Source organism: Amblyomma mixtum, chromosome 9 (assembly GCF_055824585.1).
Source record: "Amblyomma mixtum isolate Tamu chromosome 9, ASM5582458v1, whole genome shotgun sequence".
In the NCBI taxonomy this organism is placed as follows: domain Eukaryota; kingdom Metazoa; phylum Arthropoda; class Arachnida; order Ixodida; family Ixodidae; genus Amblyomma; species Amblyomma mixtum.
In genome coordinates, this window is record NC_143020.1 from 1,199,381 (window position 1) to 1,219,754 (window position 20,374).

General features: G+C 44.9%; 1 protein-coding gene across 1 annotated transcript; it reads right to left on the reverse strand.

The window, feature by feature from the left end:
* Positions 1-5,145: 5,145 nt before the first annotated feature.
* On the reverse strand, positions 5,146-6,087 carry LOC149328039 (uncharacterized). The gene is made up of 4 exons (XM_089561320.1): positions 6,055-6,087; positions 5,783-5,995; positions 5,237-5,510; positions 5,146-5,198 (listed from the first exon to the last, which is right to left on the reverse strand). Exons 1-4 carry the CDS (start codon positions 6,085-6,087, stop codon positions 5,146-5,148), a joined length of 573 nt encoding a protein of 190 aa, XP_089417446.1.
* Positions 6,088-20,374: the final 14,287 nt, after the last annotated feature.

Sequence of the window (20,374 nt, forward strand, 5' to 3'; positions counted from 1 at the left end):
ACGTGCGTGCAATGAATTCCCGAGGCTGAAGAGAGAGAGCTGTCTCCCCCAAACCTGCGACTGTCGCGTCATCTGTTGGCGCTGGGGTAGCTACAATGCAGGTGACCCCCCTCGTTAAGGTAAATAGGGAGGACGACATCACGGAGAGTAAACCCAAGGGGACAAAGCGGACCAAGTCCCCACAGTGGAGAGAATACGTTCTATAGTTTATGTTTTGATCTCTGCACTTCCTTGTACGATTGACTGCATAGTATCGAGTGTCAATCAGAATTTGTCGTGGAGATTACATCTACAAAGATAGCCTTGCTTTGAAATGCATAGCGCCATATGTGCTGTTAAAATAGGCATCTGCTGCGATGCGGCTGGTCTGCAATTTAGGGTGCGCTCTCCTGGCTCGGGGCATTTGCTCGAAGCAATGCATCTGAGTTTTACTTTAGCCAGGAACCCGCATCTAAAATCACATCAGAGTTCCCTAGTTGCATCGCACCACCAGTCTCCTATGTACGCGAGTCGCCTATCTGCTGCCATGGTTTCATGGCAAGATCAAATGTATTCATGCATTTTAAAGGCTGCTTCTGAGACACTAAGGGGACACAGTGCCTCTCGGTCACACCAAGTATATTCTCTGCCTTCCCTGTGTACAAGTGGTCACTATTAAACACTGCCTCGTGTAATTAAGGCCTTCCCTAGTGATTATTCTGCTTTTCTGAGCGTCATTTTGCAGACAAATCAAGTGTATTAGCTGGAGAAGGAGTGCTAATTGCTGCTTAAACAATCTGTATAAATAGCTGCTGCTAAACTATGCAGGTAATATTCTCAGGCTCATACCCTTTTCAACTGTGTGTCTGGTGCTCTGAATTTTTATCTGCCAAGTTAGGGTCACGAGAAACCTTCTCGTTGATTTGTGACAAGAACGCAGTGGGCCACCTTTTGGCAGCACCTCTACATGGTCTGAAGAGCATATTGGAGCTCAGGCTTACGCACTTTTTTCATTTCATTTATTGAATCCTCAAGGCCAAAGGCATTAAAGAGGGCAGTGGTTACAAAACATGATACATAAACAGATGCAATGCATGATAGAAAACAAAGTATTTTCATATTCCTGGTATACAATGTTAGCTAGTGCAGAAGGAAAATGCTGGTTATCACTTATGTCGACGATATCTGCGGGAAGGCGGTTCCATTCGCGTGATGTACGAGGCAAGAAAGACTGAAATGCAGTTACAGTGTTACACGTTTCAATGCCAACTTTGTGACGATGATCAATGCGGTTTGGCACGTATCTGGGGGACGAAATGAGGACATCATGTAGCATGGGATGGTGGTATAGTTTATGAAAGAGGCTCAAACGAATTGTCTGCCGGCGGGATGCTAAAAGAGGCAAAGAAAGATTAGCTTTCATGCTTGTTACACTTGCGGTACGGTTAAAGTTGGACAGGATAAAACGACCAGCGTTATTTCGAACTAGCTCAAGCAAAGTTATCAGTTTTTCATGATGGGGATCCCATATGGCGGCGGCGTATTCCAGATTAGGACGTATTAGTGTTTTATAAAGCAATAATTTCAAGGAAGACGGAGTTTTGGAAAAGTTACAACGCACGTAGCCCAACGTGCGGTTAGCTTTGTTAGCAATGTACTCAATATGGCGCGTCCAGTTAAGGTCAGCAGAAATATGAACACCCAGGTATTTATATGAAGTAACCGCTTCTAAGGGAACGTTATTTAGGTAGTACACAGGCGGAGCGTTGTTGATATTCACATAATTTTCCACTTATTAGTGTTAAGTTCCATAAGCCATTCATTACACCAAAGAGAAATGTTAGATCACGCTGAAGAAGGTTAGCATCGTCGGGGGATTTTATTTCGCGGAAAACAACACAGTCGTCAGCAAACAAAAGAATGTTAGATGATACAATGGAAGGGAGGTCGTTAATGTAAATAAGAAACAAAAGGGGTCCGAGCACGGAGCCTTGTGGCACGCCCGAGTAAACTTCGCTGAAAGGTGAGTTAAAATTATTAGCGGAAACGAACTGCGATCGGTTAAGAAAGTATTCAATCCATTTCAGAACGCTGTAGTAGATATTCAGTTGGGTTAGCTTTAAAAAAAATTGCTGAGGCTCAGCTTGGCTAAGCCTGGGGAATGCGAAGCATATTAGTGGCTAGGCTTGGTAATACATGGCTTTCCTTGGTTGAATACTTGGTCATTTTAATACAATCACTAGAAGCCTTCGTCGTGGGGGAAGACAACGGCATGGCTACAGCGGAACGCCGATTAACCCCGAGACGCGCGTTGGGTGAGCGCCTGGATTGCCACGGAAGCCGCGTCTGCCTGCTCGGTGGAGCGAGCCTTTCACCTACACCGAGTGTGAACGCGCGTTCGAAATGCGCGGGAATGCGCGGGTGTGACGGCTAGGGGTCCCACGGCGACGGCGCGAGGTGGAGGCCGGCTCTCTCATCCGATGTCACGTGGTGTGACGTCACGGTGTCACGTGGCGTGACGGCTAGGGGTCCCACGGCGACGGCGCGAGGTGGAGGCCGGCTCTCTCATCCGATGTCACGTGGTGTGACGTCACGGTGTCACGTGGTGTGACGTCACGGTGTCACGTGGGGGTCCCACGGCGACGGCGTGAGTGGTAGCTCTAGCAATATGCTTCGCATAATAATAAGCGGTGGCATACCTTGTCAAATGCCTTAGAATAATCAAAGAAAATCCAGTCAGCTTCTGAAGCGCGATCTAAAATATAATGAAGTGTGATAGTGAAGCTGGCAAGTTGGGTTTCGCAAGAAAATTACTTCCGAAAGCCATGCTGTGCGGGTGTAAAAAAGGAATTATACTCGAGAAAGTTCACAAGGTTAGTGAAAATGGCGTGTTCTAATAGTTTGCAACAAGTACTAGTGAGCGAGATGGGGCGATAATTTGTAGGGGAGGTTCGATTTCCTCATTTGAATAATGGAACCACCTTCCCGACTTTCCATTGTGTTGGCAGAATGGAATTATCGAGAGTCTGCTGAAAAATCTTTGTTAGTATTAAGGAGCTAGAGGCAATTGTACATTTTTTAAATTTAGTATGAATGCAGTCAAAACCGGGCGATGAATGAAGTTTTAAGGCATCAAGAAGTTTATAACGCCAGATGTATCGATGAAAATTTGAGGCATAGAAGGGTAATTATGCCGGAGTGGAACGGGATGTGTGGTGTTTGATGTGCGCGAGAAGTTCTAAATAAAGGTTTTGTTAAGTTCTGATGCGCATAAATGAGCCGGAATAGGGTCCCCTGACACGTCAGTTAAGTTAATAGATTCTTCGGTATGTGGGCTGATAACGCGCCAAAATTTTTTAATGTTGGTAGATAGCATGGATGGTAACGTGTTAGAAAGGAAGTTATTTTTTGCTTGCTCAAGTGCAATTGTATAGGCATCAGCGGCAGTCTTGTATGCGTCCCAGTGTGTGTTACACGGTGATAGCCTAGCTATACCATATCGGCGCTTTTTTCTCTTAGATAGGCGTCTTATATGGGCGGTGTACCATGGGGATTGAGGATTAGAAGTGATGGTGCGTCTTGGAATATATTTCTGAGTTAGTTCGTGAACTTTGGTCGTGAACATATCCCACTTCGTTTGCACAGAGCAATCGCCAAAGTTTTTCAGAATTTTTTGAGAAAACACTGATAATTCATTGTTAACGGCATCGAAGTCTGCTCTAATATAATCTAGTATGGTCTTTTTCTTTCTTTCAGGTTTAGGACAGGCAGCGTTAATGCTGAAAACAAGCAAAGAGTGATCGCTTATATTAGGTAAATAGGTGATGGCGGAAGCAAAGTCGGCTCGATTGGTTAGTATCAAATCGAAAGTGTTGGCAGTGTTGACAGAGATTCTGGTAGCATTAGTGACTAATTGGGTAAATGAAAAAACGGAGCTTAAATCAAGAAAATCACTGGAATCGGATGAAAATTGAGAAAGGATGGGAGGCGTGGTATCTCAAGACATATTGGGAAAGTTAAAATCACGTAGTAAAATCAAGGAAGCCGATGGAAATGTCGTGTGTATTATGCTAAGTTCGTCGTGAAGCTCGTTAATAAACGAGCGCAAAGAAGGAGGGCGATAGAATACGCCGAATATGATTTTCTGATGGTGTAGAGTAACTGATGCCCATACAGTTTCCAACACGCTATTAGTGTAGATGCATGATGACGGTATGTCTTTCGAAATAGCAAGGAGTACGCCGCGTCCCCGCAGAATAGTTCGGTCGTTGCGATATATTGTGAACCGGTGTGCGTTGTGAAAGATTTCGTTATCGTGGATTTGATGTGATAGCCAAGTTTCAGTAAGTGCGATGATATGCGCAGTACAGGTGTCGATTGCCGATGAAAGAGGTGTTTTCTTATTTAAGGTACTTCTGGTGTTAGTGTACAGAATCGTAACATCAGATGGTGATGAATGACCACTGCCCCTCTCGCGCCCCTAGGACGCAACAAGTGGCGAAGCGTCTGATCCTTGGGGCACGTGTTCGGATGACAGCTCGATTTCATCAATTGTGTCATTGGATGCATTGTACATGAAGCATTTGCCGCGTATGAGTAGCTTATTGTAGCGAAGGTGCAATTTGGGTGATCCCGGATAGCCGATTCCAAATTCGCTTAGTTTCCGTCTCGCAGTTCTAGTAGCGGGTGAAAAATCTTCGCTTACTGATACTTTGTGTTCATTGAAATTAATACGATGAGATAGGATTAACTCTTTTACTTTGTAGTTGGTAAATCTGGCAATGATGGGTCTGCATTTGTTAGCGGAAAAGATGCCTAAACGATGAACACGCTGAAATTGGTCGTTTGGTAACGAGTCAAGTACCTTCGTTAGTGCATTGGTCAGTGTGCTTTCTGTTTCTTGCCAAGTTTCCGATGAATCTGTCAGTCCATGAAAAATCAAATTATCTCGGCGTGATCTGTCCTCCATATCATCTAGGCGTTTTGTAAGAAGCGATTTTGTGAAGTTAACATTCGATAGATTCTTGCATGCCTGCGAACTCATGGTTGAAGGTGTCAAGAACTTTCCCTTTCTCTTCCAGTTCATCTAAACGCTTCTGAACATTAGTTATTTTTGTTTCGATGCTTTTCTGCCCAGCGTTAATGAATTTAATATCTGCGGTCAGCTCAGTTTGTGCCTCCGAACTTTGTAATGAACGGGCGTGAACATCTTTGAGCAGTTGAAAAATTACTGTCATCCGTTCTGCAGGGTCTTTAGGGAGCGATTCAATTTCTGACAGGGATTCAGATCGCGTGGTGGGGCCGGGGATAGTTTCTATGTCGGCGGAGCACAAGAGTAGAAAAGCCATAGAAAAGCAATCACACACAGTTTCACACAGCACCCCTGGGCACTGGAACACCAGCAAGCAGATGTCGCTCTTTTTAGCGTACAAGGAAAATGTACACATTTGCATTGGAGCAAAGCGGAAATCAGGAGCCATGCTTCTTGCAACGTTCCCGTGCCCACTGAATCCGAGGACGGAGAGATGCAGCTTAAATTCCTTGCGGGCGATGATGCACTTGTCGATGGGGCTGAACGGCCGAAGGCGAGTGACTCCACCGGGTGCGCAGGGATGAAAGATATGTTGACGGGGCCACTGTCAGGCAGTGGCGTAGGTAGCATCTGAGCTGAAGGTCATGAGGGAGACAGCGATTCCGGTATCAGCCAATTGAAGAAGAGCGTCAGCGTAACCTGCATCGGAGCAAAGCGGAAATCAGGAGCCATGCTTCTTGGAACGTTTCCGTGCCCACTGAATCCGAACACGGAGAGGCCGCAGCTTAAATTCCTTGCGGGCGATGATGCACTTGTCGATGGGGTTAAACGGCCGATGGCGAGTGATTCCACCGGGTGCGCAGGGATGAAAGATATGTTGACGGGGCCACTGTCAGGCAGTGGCGTAGGTAGCATCTGAGCTGAAGGGCATGAGTCTGATAGCGATTCCGGTATCAGCCAGGTGAAGAAGAGCGTCAACGTAACCTACATCGGAGCAAAGCTTAAATCAGGAGCCATGCTTCTTGCAACGTTCCCGTGCCCACTCTGGCGTAGGTAGCATCTAAGCTGAAGGGCATGAGGGAAATAGCGATTCCGGTATCGGCCAGGTGAATGTATATTGTGGCATTTATATTGTGTTCGTTGCTTTCGCTTTTGGCTGTGTTGGGGTGCATGGACTGAGTTTTTTCCAGCCAAGATTATCTGGCGAAGGTTATCAAAATAACGCATTGCTAAAGATACCAGAACTGACATTGCATTTTAGCTGGTAGAAAACATGAGTCTCAAATATTTGTACCCGCATTTAACAGCGCATTGCCAGTTGCACTTCTTTTTTCCTATCTATATTCTTTCACAATTTGTGCTTAGAGAAAAAGACTACACAAAGAGTTGTCAGATCTGGTTTTTGTGCATTCTTGCTACCACGTTGTGCATTGCCATTTACAGAAGAGTACATATGCTCCAATGCCTGTGGCATCTATGTTCATTTTAAATTGACACTCCTTTGCTCTCTGTTATTTTGCAGGCGAGTATTGATAAGCCAATGCGTGCAAGGTCCAAAGGAAACCTTGAATACTACGCCTGCCACTCTTTCATCACTTCATTGCATCATGTTCATAACCTGGAAAATTGCATGTGCCGTGACCACAGTGCATTGCGTCTATTCACAAAGTGGGTTGGAAATGGCTTTGATGTAATTGCTTCAGTTACAGGTATCTTAATAATCAGGTGATTGGGCATCACCCTAAAGAAAAGTTTTGTTTAGTGAACTCGTTTTGTAAGCGATGTAATTCTTTCCACAGAATTGACAGCGGGCTTGCTGAAAGGTGAAAGATGGAGGGAATAACAGGTAGCTGCATAGCGGCCTCTAACAGTTTTTACTGATGTTTTGGAGGTACCAGGTTCTTTTTGTTCGTTTTTACTCGATAGTGGTTGAGCAGAAACCATTGGTGTTCAGTGGTTGAACAGTTTGAGCTCTCAGTGAGATTCCCATTTCGGTCGTGGTATTGACAGAAGACCTGACCTCGCATTGCAGTCGAACGCAGCCTATAATTTATGTTCTCTTGCGGTGTGCACTCAGTAGTAGAAGTACTAGATTAAAATACTTGGTCACTCGAAATCAAGCACCAACAAAGGAATGCCTATCATGCAAGGTTCATTGCTCTTGCAATGAGTAGCCAGAGTAGCCAGGCACTCCAAGAAAAAGGGGTTGATAGGGAAGGGGAGGATAATGAACGGTCGACCTGCATTTCACAAGCCAGAAAATGAAATTGACATATGATTCAGGTCAGATATAACTTTCACGTGATTTCGTCTATTTTCGGAAGAAAGTTTGTGCTTGTGTCTATAGGACGTTGGACGTCAATTTGTCAGTTAACTTTGTGAGTTCGAGAATTGTAAAAAAAAATAAGCAGCAGTGCTCCTGTTAAATAAAGATGTATCGGTTAAAAACCATTATGCTCGATTAACAGTACAGACAGCAAAAAATGATGCCTTTATTTTTTGTGCAAATTGGAGTGACTCTGACCCAGTCTTATTATTCAGAGGTCAAAGCAAGATCTCTGGAACTCAAGTGATGGTCACTGCGAAAAACGATGTGCGAGATCACACGAACTAGAACAAGATGTATTTGCGCTAGACATTTCAATTTCAATTTCAATTGATTTTAGAATTTTTTTTACAGGAAATACAAACACTTTTTGAACCCATAGCCAGCGGCTAGTTGGGGTCCAAGTACACAAAATACGTAAAAGCAAATTCAAAAACGGCGGACATATACAGAAAATCGTAAGCGTAGTACAAGATTAAAAGCAAAGCAGTCTAAATAGCACTGGTAGATAACATTCGGCGCGGCAAAAGAAAGAAAATAGCTTTGAAAACATGACATGCAAAAATAACTTTCGGACATCAAGTGTTAGTAAAAACTATCGTGTTACATACAAAGTACATAATAACAGAAAACTTTGACGAAAAAAGAATTTCAGGTTAAATCAGTTATTTCAATAAATTGTTTTTTAAACATACCAGCAAAATTGTGTGCGTTTTTAAGAGAGATTGGTATCCCGTTCCAAATTTTTACCCCAGCAGACTCCACTAAACGCTCACCATATATATTGCGGATGGGAGGGAGGTTGAAATTGCCGAAAGAGATGTTTCTAGTGGACCGAAGCGGGAGATCAAGTATTGATGCTTGACAAGGGTGGTTGTGTCTTACTATGTTGTGAATACATAGAGATTTTTAATCGATACAATGAATCAAATGGAAGGATCATTGACTTGCGGAATAACGGTTTGCTGTGCTCATAACGATTAGACTTGTTTATTATTCTTAATGAACGTTTTTGAAGACGGATAATAGGATTTAAATACTTATGGTAAGTTCCACCCCATGCTTCGACACAGTATGATAGATGGCTTTCGATGAAGGCAAAATAAAGCATTCGTAATGTAGAGATGTCAAATAATTCCTTAACCTGATGAAGAGCAAGACATCCAGATGCCAACTTCCCGCAGACTGCCTCAATTTGGTCTTGCCAGTGTAAGTGGCTGTCAAATGTGACACCTAGATATTTAAACGAAAACGTGTGTTCTATTAGGGCATTATTTACAAGGATTCTGACATCAGTTGGGTCGATTACTTTTCTTCTTGAATGGAATGTCAGGAATTTAGTTTTTTTCGTGTTTATTGTCAGCTTTTTAGCTGAGAACCATTGCGCTATTTTATGGACTTCTTGATTCGCTTTTTCTTCTAGCTCTTTCGTTGTATCTGCCGTTATTATTAAACATGTGTCATAAGCATAAACCAGAAGTTTTGAACAGCCGATAAATGAAGGTAAGTCATTAACGTGTAAGGAAAACATAAATGGACCAAGTACGGATCCTTGCGGAACTCCATTGCAAAGCTTGTGCGGTGAGGATGTAAAGGAATTCATCACCACAACTTGTTGACGGTCAGTGATATAACTAGTGAGTAGGTCAGAAATATTATGACGAAAGCCGTAGTGTTTTAGTTTTGTTATCAGGATAGAATGATCCACTGTGTCGAATACCTTTTTTGCAATCCAAAAATATTACTCCAACTAATATGCCATTGTGCAAAGCCGTGGTAATTTTCTGGGTAAGGGACAGAACTGCTGTGGAAGTTGAATGGTGTGACCTGAAACCGTGTTGTTGTCTACTGAGGATACCGTATTTATATAAAACCTTGTTGAATCTGTTTGCGAGAATTTTTTCAAAGATGTTATTAATTGTGCTAAAAAGAGATATTGGCCTGTAGCAATTTGCGTCGTGCCAGTCGCCGTCCTTATATACTGGTACTACCTTCGCTGTTTTCAATACAGACGGATACTTGCAAGCATTAACAGAATGGTTAAAAAGCGAGCACAAGACGGGACCAAGGATTTCAAAATTTTCTATCACAGCCCTATTGCTTATGCCGTCCAAACCTGTCACTTTATTCGCCGGCATCGTTAAAACAGCAGACTGTATTTCTTCTAGTTCAATTCGGAACAAACAAAACTATTTGGAATCTTAGACTCAATGTCTATTACATTTAGGTCCTGTAGGTTCTGCGCTAGGTTGCATTGTGTGGTTGCTCTGTTAAGTTTGTGTAGTGATTCCTTAATTTATACCATATTCTTTCGTGTTTTTCACTTAAAGCAGAAACATCCTGGGTGAATATTGCTTGCGTTGAAATAATTTGCCTTTTGATGAATGTGTGATTGACACATCAGTCTTCGTATTGATTCTTGTGCTGTATAGCCGCAGATAGTTTCAAATGCTTGCTTACGTCATTCATTGTGATTCCACCACATTGCTTTCTTGCTTTGTCCGCATGTTGGGGCTTTATGAACAATGGAGCTCTGCAGACCCCTGCTGTTAGTATTGTATGACTAATTCTACATGGTATCGTATTTGCCGCTGTTCACTGGTTGATGGGCCTTTAGCTTTCGCTTCCTCTTATACCCTGTTTAAGGAAACAAAAATGGCAGTATGCTGCGTGCTAAACATTGGTAACTTCCATTTGTTTTGTTATCAGGTCCACTATGGAGGGCTTAGGACTGTGTTTGTCATGATGCCAGTAATGCAAGTGCTTTGGATTTATTTCAAAGGCTACCCTATTTTGTTGGCAATGATAACATTTCTTGCCACTGAAATGTTTTCAACTGCATGCTAAATTCAAACTAGGAATATATCTAGGTCAGAATTCTCCTTAAGGCTGATCTATTGAATAAAACTTTTCATAAACATCGGCAGCTTTTGACGAGTATGTCCTCCACATTTATCTTTATTTCCCTAGCTCCAGGTGAGCTCTGCAATGTTGGTTCCTGCATTTGATTGAAATTATTGTGCCTTTATAACACAGGTTCAGTCATCACACAGAGTGACCATTGCGCACTTCCTGTGGAAGATTCAACCAGTCAAAGCCGCATACTGATCCACGGCATGGAATCTGTGCCTTCTGGCAGTGGTAACCACAGGGGTAGACCTGCAGAAAAAAAGCTGTACAAATGCACCCACTGCAGTAAGAAATTCAAAAACAGATCCCGTCTGGTGGTGCATCTCATTCTCCATACCGGCGACCGCCCATACCACTGCGATGACTGTGGTAGCAGCTTTGCACTAAAGGCCCACCTGGTGTCACACCAGCGCACTCACACTGGTGAACGTCCTTACCGTTGTGACCACTGCGGTAGGAGCTTTGCACACCAGAGCACCTTAGTGCAACACCAGCGCACCAGAGCACCCCATGGCATTTGCAGTACGTTCAAGTCTTGAGAGTCATAATAGATCCCATAGGGGCGAAAAGCCCTACCAATGTGACTTTTGCCAAGAGACATTCGTTCACGCGCAAAATTTAGGACGTCACAAAGAGGCGATTCACAAAAAATAGTAGTGGTTTGTGATGCCCTTAGTCAATATGTTTTCCTAGCTATCTTTTTATATGCGAGCTAACGAGATTCTAGCTGAATTTCCTATGAAAGGTGTTGGTAGCTTAGCTTCATCATTATTTACATTCGTAAGTTTTATTCACTTTTACAGAGTTTTCAGGAAACAACATTCGTTGTTTCCTTAGACTGCACACACACTCGTTCTTAGTATTTCCTGAACATGAAGAGTGAGCCTGCTGTGCTTGTAAAATCAAATGCAAATAAAATCATGGTCATACATGGATTACATCACTTCTTGTTGGAGGGAGAGTTTAAAAACTTTGTACCCAATATTAGAGAGAGATTTAGCATACCGGAGACCTAATAGCATAGATGTATGCCTGTTTACTGCAAATTGTCCACGCACGTGCAGTGGAATGGGTGCAGCCAGGCGGTGTCACTGCCCGTATGAAGTATGACTGAGTAGAACGTTAAGTTGGGCGAGTTGGTATAGGTTCATGGTACCGTATGAAGCCGGTGTTCAGTAAACCAGTCTGCATCTACGCTACCACATCTCCGCTACGCTAAATCTCTATTGCTAGTGCCATTTTTCTGCCTGCCTCAGTGAAGAGATTTGGGAAGGTAGAACATGCGCGACTATTCTTTTTGTTCATGCAGTCTGAATGGGTGTATTTTTCAATGTTCATTGTAAATTCACTCATTAATATCATTGAACCTATTTTTGTTTGTATGACAACACAGGAAAGCCTGCTCTTTTGTTAATCTTTGCGTGTTTATTCCAGCATGGCAAATTCCAGGAATGAGTGGGGAAATTCAGGTGTCTGACCTCATATTGATGTGTCTTGTGTTAGTCTGCAGGCTTGATAACAGTTTCTGTTCTTTGGTATGAAAGCGAACAAAAAGAGTTCACGAACATTCACATCACCATTTCTCAGAGTGCTATCTCTGCTGGATATAAATGGCGTAATACTTGTGGAGCATTATGTCCGCACCATTTTTAATCTGTTTTGGTTGAGAGAATATCATCTGTTTGTGACCATTTCATTATGTGCTAGATTCTGTGTTGTGTTATGTGTTGCTTGAAAAGGCCAGATTTTTTTACATAAGGAGTTCATGATAACAAGCTGCAAATGTCGTGGCTGTTGAAACAAGAAGTGCTGCGATTGGCGCCTCTGAAAAACATTGCTGCTTTGAAGTGTATTGTAAAGTCGGCAATTTAGGCTAGTTGTGTGAATTGAACATGAGTATTTTATAAGTTGCCATTACCAAATGTTGAATACATTGTTCCTGTTAGTAAAACTTACTTGATGTATTGTGCATTAAATTCAAAAGCCGTGCATTTCATTTGTTAGCCTGCTTCTTCAAATAGCTGATATTTCCTTGTTTTTTTTAGTGTTGCTTCGAGTATCCATAGACATGATTGTGCCTTGCATCCAGAAAATAATTTTTATCGTCTTATGGCATTGCATTTCCTGTGGCATGACAATGGGTGGTAGTTTCATCGGTTGCTTTGGAGAAGACTTTAAACCTCTTTTTCTCAGCCACTGTGCATTTACATGCCACTACATATATCCATTCTGATAAGAAACATTGAGCAACCTTTTCGGGGAATTCAAATTGAATAGCCCCTACTTTTTTTCGTTGCACGTTGTGAAGTCCTTTCCATGTCTTGCACTGCCATTCTTTGAAGCTCGAGCAAAGTTAACTCATATACGCCTTGCGTCCTATATGTAGAACACCGCTTTCTTTTTTTCGCAGAAACTCAATTTATTCTGTGAAAGCTTGCGGCTGCTAAAGTAGGTTCAAGAGGGTTTAAACTTTTCTATGCAGGGATCGCGTTGCGGTTGAACAAAGAGGTCGACTAAGTGCAGTGCTGGATCCTGAGTGATGCCTGGGAGTGTGCTGTTAGTGACGCTCTTCAGTCAACGACCACCGACCTGCGCTTTGAAAGAGCACCTTTACACTTGGTGGAGGTGCCTCTATCTCCGTCCTGGTCCTCAACCGGGAACATCGGAGCGGAACTCTACTCGCCCCACCCACAATGCCAGACGCTCCAACTCAGCCATCGGCGCCCATCTGAGCCACTGTGTGTTCCGGGGTGCAACACCAGCGCGACCCTTCTCGATTCAGTGGTACAGACGACCACGACGTCGACGAATGGCTGGCCTCATACGTGCGCGTCAGCACCTACAATCGGTGGGACGATTCTGTTGAGTTGAGCAACGTACTCTTCTACCTCACAGACGTTGCCAACCTAAGGTTTCGTAACCTTGCCCAACAAACAACGGACCTCCCCATGTGCGCCCAATGGAATGTCCCAGCCCCAGTACAGCATTTATCAAAAGTTTCCGGACCATAGAGGCAAGACATAGAAATACAAGCAAAAAGGCAGTGAAGGTCTGAAGGTCTAGACACATTTTTTTGAGAGTTTTAAGCAGCAACAAAGACGAAGTATATATTTTGGTCCCAGAAAGGTTACTGGGCATAACGTTTTCGGGACCAATGGTTTTCAACAAGAAATAAAAATCGACTCCTCGCTCTCTTTTCTCTCTCTCTCGCGCCACAAGCTGCGGGGAGAGAAGGTTTTGCTCTTGCACTCGTCGTTTTGAGAGATGAAACAGCAGTTTCATTCGAACAGCCGAAGGAAATTGTAAACCCCGCATCTCTCTCGGCGCATGAGTTTCTCGCACGTGTGCCGTCGGCTCCATGCTGCAGGCAGGCGGTGGCGGTCTGCATTTTCATCTCGCCGCCGGCAGCAGCGGTCACCAGCTTTCCCGTCTTCTAGCGTTTTCCCAGCCTCCGCCCAACTTCAACATCCCAGTAAACCACAAACCTCGTACCAGATAGATCCAAATGTCTGTCTAAATATAACGTCCACTGAGCGTTACCAGTATATGTCACTTCATGGCAGACATCCATGGTGTGTAGCATATGCCATGATGTACATCTTCCGCACATGCACGAACCACGAGCATGGGATGTGTAATGTCTGGCTACTCGTGGCCGACCAAACTTGCCACACAACGCACGATATATGCCCCCTCAATATCGCAGATATATATACATCTCTGCTGAGCTCAGCGCTACGCATTATCCAGATAATAACCGAACCCGACCGGAATCACAGATTGATTACAAAGCCGACGCTTTTGGATAACTTCTTCACGGTTGATCGGGTTTGGGCAAGAGACGCGATTTTGAACCGCGTTGCGAGCCACTTTTCGCAGATCGCCATCGTATGAGTCATTCCATGTCTACATGAAAAAAAAATCTTTTTTAATGTAGTAATCATATCACTGTCTGCGGAAACCTTGGAGGCACAAAGCACTAAGAGCACATTGCACTACGCTGTCCACGCAAAAGGGGGATAGGGGCAACACCCTGCATGCATGCATGCACGCCGCTCAGAATTATTAAATCGGTTTCAGTTACGGTTTTATGCGAACCATATTACTCGCACAACCGAGCTCTTCCTTGCTGCGCCGCGCACGGCCGCGTAGCTACTACTTGACCTTCATCGGCGCACCACGTGATATGACGTCACAACAGCTGTGAAAGCTGGGGCCTCGTGCGCTCGCTTGCGGACACGCAGCCTCCGCCGGCGGCCTAACTCCCGCTCCTACCGCTAGGAGATACTGACGTCACGCAAAAGGCGACGCACTCGTTGAGTCACTTGAGCAGCGAGGTGTCGACCAGGGAGAGGGCGGCTCCCCAGACCGCAAAACTATGCTTCACATCCTAGGCTTAACCATAAGCTAAGCCAGGCCATTTTTTTATTGGTTATGCTTTTACTTTTGCATTTGCGTATTTGTTGTTTTTGTAATTAAAGTTTTCATTGAGAAAATTTTCGTTAATTTGTTCTTTTATACCTTGAATTTTTTTGTATACTAAACCTTTCGCCTGTGTACTGTGCGATGTCCATGCACCTTAGTGATCTCCGGCCGGATGTTCGAAATCATCTGGAGCCATCCACTGCGGCGGCCTCATAGCCAATTAGTTGCCGACCCTGTAAAACCGAAACCAAAAATGTCCGTGCAGCGCCTCGAGCGCCTCCGCCAACTCTTCGTAAGCTTTCCAGTTTAAAAAAAAACGTCAGTGTAAGTGAACCAAACTGCGGGTTTTACTGAATGTCGTGCCACCTTTGGTCAATATTGTGAACTGTATTCAAGTTTCAAGCACGGTTTCAAGTGCGGGAGAAAAACCGTGGTTGCGAGACTGAGATTTTTGACAGCCCTCCCGCCTTTTGCATTGAATTTTAAATACTAAGAAGTATTAGAAAGTAAGGTACTTGAGAAAAGTTCTGTGTACGTGACGCATTGCGGCTTCGCGCCTGCCGCGGCGCCGCGCTGGCGCCGCAGCCGACGACAACCGCGGCCGCGCAAGCGAAAGAGAAACGGGAACTACGTGCGTAAAAGTCGTGACGGGTCACAGGTTTGGCTGGGCTTGGCCTTGGCCTTGGCTATGCAGTCAGTCAGTCAAACAACATGATCTGCGTGGCTACTTGAACTGTCGCTTAAGCAGCTGCAAGGTAACTCATAGAGAAAGATATTGGTAAATAGCGCTCCTGAATTTCTTAAGGGACTCGGGGTTGCATTCCCGCCTATAATCTTTAAGTTTTCAGTGCGCGCCTTCTGTCCCTGTGACATAGTGGTCGCTGGACACTTAGAAAACTCATTTCCTTGCTGCTCTTTTTCCTTTTTTCCCTTTGTTCCCCTCCCCAAGTGTAGGGTAGCCAACTGGGCATCGCCTGGTTAACCTCCCTGAATTTCCGTCCTTTTCCCTCTCTCTCTGATAAATAGCGGACACTCGGCGAAATCTGGCCCCAGGAAATGACGCGCATTCCTCCTCCTACAATAGATACTAGGGGATGGCGCCACCAGTCTTTAAAACCCAGGTGCACACCCGTTACAAAGGGAAGGCTACATCATCATCATCATCATCACCCGCGCGCGGGCGGCCGGCGCGGCGGCAGACCCATCCGAGCAGCAGACGACGTAGCATCGTGGGGGCAGTTTTGTGCGCGTCAAAGCGTGCGGCGTATTCGTTCGTGCTGGCAGGCCGCAATTTTTTTCGTCTCTCTTGCCCTTCGACGCAGAACTCCCCCTGTTCATGACGGTGGCAAGGTGAGAAATGTTTATTTGTGGAAGTACGCTGCATTGCAAGCAATTTAGGCGGCCGCGCCGGTCGCCGGTGCCTGTCTGCAGTTCGTGAAGCGGCGCGCTCGCTCTGTGGCCTGCCTGTTGTTCACGGCATTGCAGTTTGTGACAAATTCAAGGAAGGAATGTTTTGTTTTTTGCAAAAGTACGCTACATTTCAAGCGCTTTATGCAAAATTACGCTGCATTTCAAGCACTCTAGCTTAGTACGCCGGCGCAGTTGTGAAGGGCGTGCGCACGCTGGGTCATGCTACGCCGTGGGCGGGAGCGGCGGGAGGAATGATGCTGCATAATGCAGCTTCGCCAGTCGGTGAGAAAAAAAAAGCCTGCCCACGGCCTGCGGCCCGACGCGCTGTGCCTAGCGGTTAGTTCTGCTTGGTTTCGTGCTGAGTTTCTCGTGACGTGACGTTTTTTATGCCCCCCGACAATATGTAACTTCTTTTGGGTGCCATTTGTCGGTGTAAGGTTAAAATGTACTATTTTGAAAGTGGGCGAACGGCGAAGACGACCGTTCCCGCGCAGCAATTACGGGACTGTAGTTTTCAAAACTGGTGGAAAAAAGATAACACACGAAAAGCTCAATAACCTGACTCTTGTACAGGCGCCCAAATCTTTAGCTGGCGTGCGCGAGCGGCGACTTTTCTGTTCGTCAGCGCCATATGACGGAGCGAAGTTGGAAATAGGATGATGTTAAGCGCATGTTCACAAAGCCTGCTCAGCTGGGGCCGTCGTCTGCTAGGCTGTTCCTTCTTAATGACGTCACCCCTTCTTATCGCGTTTCGACCAGCAGGCAGCGTGAGTAGGTCAATAGTTTTGCTCGCATTTTACGTTCCTAAGAACAGCGTTGTAGCAACCAAGCGAGGAAATAAAACTGAAAGATATGCCGAACACGCCAAATCATGCAATAAGCTGGAGAACATGGGTCATTATCGTTATGAAAGGGTTATCACTAGCTCAGGCAACAATCTGCAAGTCTTCTTTTGTTTTCCTGGTGAGATAGCGAGGAGCATCTTCGATCCGACCTTCGTCGCACGTATCATTCTGCCCACTGAAGCCCCAGCCACTCCAGTTGCTTTAGCATCTCCTTCTGCGATGAGCCGCCCAATGACATCCCTATAATTCGGAGCCTTGTCGCTTGACATACACGGAGTGGCATCATGATAACTGTTCCGAACTGCTGCGAGCACGGCTGCAGAGCAGCTTCACTTCAGTTTCACAGCGGCCTTTTAGTTTCGTGGCCATGCTGAAGCATAAAGCACGCAGAGTGTTGATAAGCGCCCTTCGTGCAGATGAAAAAAAAGCTTTCGCGTCAGCAAGTAACACATGAACGATATATGTTCTCCGGCTTATCGCATGATTCGGAGTGTTCGGCCTATCTTTGTTTTATTTCCTCGCTTGGTTGCTACAACGCTGTTCTTCGGAACATAATATCCGAGCAACACCATTCGTCTACTCCCGCTGCCATCTCGTCGAAACGCGATTATAAGGGATGACGTCCTTAAGATGGAAGAGCCTGGCAGACGACGGGCCCAGCCGAGCGTGCTTTGTTAGCATGCGCTTAGCCTCATCCTGTTTCCAACTTCGCCCCGTCATAGGCGCTGACGCACAGAAAAGTCGCTGCTCGCGCACGCCAGTTAAAGATTTGGGCGCCTTACGTATGTATGTATACGTGTGAAAGACTCCGTTATCTGCGCTCGTGGAAACCCACATTTCACCCGTGCATTGACAACACAGGAATGCGCTTTTGAAAACCGGCAAAAAAAGGCAACGCGTCGGCCTTTCTAAACTCTAAAGAGCTTGACAACCAAGAACTGTTGCGCCGATAGTTTAATTTTCTATGCTTCTTAAAACATACGTTGCACCCGTGTATTTCTCAGTGCTCCTAACACATTGTGTACTTGTGGTTCGTCCATTTTGTGGCCGTTCGTATAGGAAATATTTTTTCTCGAACAAAACTCGTACTCTGCTGTCCACCTAGGTTTTAGGAGGTAGACAAAAATGTTGGGGAATGTAGAAATGCTTGACAAAAGTTGATTGGTATGTGCCGTGCAGTAGGGTATGTGTATTGTACTTTGCGCAACGGCGTTCAGCACGCGAGGTTCGCAAAAACATGTTGACTCCGCTCGTAATTTCATTCCCTCGCCACTTTCGCACCTTTTCACTGTTTACAGAGTTACAATATAAAGAGACTGAGAATGACCATACTTGCGAATTTTTCAGGTGATGCCACCCGTCGGCAACACCTGCTGTGTGCCGTGGTGCCGCAACAGGAGCACCTTGAGCAGGAGGCCAGGAACCATCTTCTTCCGCATCCCACGGGACAGCAGGTCTGTCGTGGTTTTCAGCTTGCCATTTGTCATAGTTTAATATAAAGATAGTCGTCTATTTCCACAGCGATGTAACTGTGAATGTGTTTATAGGCACAAAATAAATTACCGTGACGTTGTTTGACAGATATGAGTAGCAGTGAATATTTTCACGTGGCAGCAAATTCATCATGTGATAACGAGCATACTAAGGCTGCTTACTTTGTATGGTGCAACGTCCCAAAATGACTCAGGCTATCAGGGATATGTATAACAATGAAGCCATTTGAATAATGAAAGTGTTGTGCACTGTGGATAGAAATAATTTTGCAAGTGTTACATTTTTGTTTTGAGATGAATACTAGGTAGGCTGCAGCACCTATGCACCAGTTTGAAAACATTTGCGACGGCGCTTTTCTACAATCGGGTAATGTACCATTTTTCCCAAATGTCTCATGGTCTGTTATGAAGAGCACTTGCGGCGACTTGTTTGGATGCTAGTGAATCACTTCATGCTTATACATTCAACAATGACGCCAGCGCGGTGGCTCAGTGGTTATGGTGCTCGGCTACTGACCCGAAACACGTGGGTTCAATCCCGGTCATGGCTGTCACATTTCAATGCAGACGAAATGCTACAGGCCCGTGTACTGTGCGATGTCAGTGAAGTTAATGAACCCAAGGTGGTTTAAATTATCCGGAGACCTCCACTACGGCGTCCCTCATAGCCTCAGTTGTTTTGGGACGTTAAACCCCATAAAATCAAAGCACAGTTTCAGAAATGAAGTAATGGAGTGCCTTAAACATGTACGCAGGTTGACAGCATGGGTGTCATACAGTGGAAGAAGTGACCTTTTGGAAAAACCGCCCAGTTCAGTGTACACCAGGTACCGGAATGGCACTGACCACTTCACAGAAAAGGACTTTATAGATCCCGGGCACACGCGACTCTCTAAATTGGCTGTGCCTTCTGTGTGTCCAGGTTTGCAATGGAAGCTGGTCACAGCATATATATATATATATATTTATGAAGTAAATATTGTAGCAGGTAATCGAGAATTAAGCTGACGTGCTAGACAGCAGATAATGTAAACGTGTCTAGTTCGTATCTTTCCTTGTGCTGCAGTTCACTTCAGTTGGCTTGAGAGTTTTTGTTTTGCTTCATGATCAATAATTTCACTCTTCTGCTGAGCCTTTCCACACTGTTTTTTAAGCAAGAGGCACTGCATTCACAGATGTGCGCTCATGTGACTGCCGTACTCATTCTGAACATTGATTAGTTGCCGTGACGGCTCAGGGCTGGTGGTGCCTGGCTGGTGATCTCAAAGGAGTGGGTTCGATCCCATCCAGATTTCGATGCTTGAGGCCCTGTGTACTGTGTGATGTCAGCACGCATGAATGCACACGGGTGGTCCAAATTTCCGGAGTCATTCACCAGCATGTCTCTCGTAGCCTGATTCGCGTTGAGACAAAGCAGTACAAATGAGACATCTGCTCATGTTTTCTGCCATTACCTACAGCGCCGCATCTGCTCATGGACCATGGCCATACCACAACAGACGTGGCAGATCATGGGTGTTCTCTTCCCCCAAGCAGCAGCCGCTTTCCTGACTTGGCTAAAAGCGGTGCAAGCCCTCAAGAAAGCAGCTGCATTGGTTAGTGCTTGTTTCTTTAGAGCTGCTTAGTAGCATTTTCAGTAGTAGTGTTCAGTAGCATATGCAGCATATTTTTCGGATAGTGTACACTGTATCATTTTTGCCCATTGTAAGAACAGACAGTTTAAAATTAGTTAGGGAAGCGTTGATTTTGTGTGACTTTTGAATTGAATGTTTATCGTGTCTTGTTGGATCATACGGAACGTCTGTCTGTTCACCGTTTTTCCGCTGATGGTGAAGTTTCCAAGTTATGGTTTAAGTGCTGGTACAGCTCACTCGATACATTTGTGAAGTGTTGTAAACATAAACATAGTTCCTCATTTCTGTACTTGGACATGCTCCTTAATGTTTCGTATATG

Excerpts from the sequence above, each read along its gene's own strand:
- LOC149328039 (XM_089561320.1), bottom strand. The coding sequence starts at position 6,087 with ATGCCCTTCAGCTTAGATGCTACCTACGCCAGA. Across the intron at positions 5,996-6,054 it reads TAGATGCTACCTACGCCAGA|GTTACGTTGACGCTCTTCTT; the intron begins GTGGGCACGGGA and ends GCTCCGATGTAG. Across the intron at positions 5,511-5,782 it reads ATTTAAGCTGCGGCCTCTCC|CTGCATCTCTCCGTCCTCGG; the intron begins GTGTTCGGATTC and ends AAGGAATTTAAG.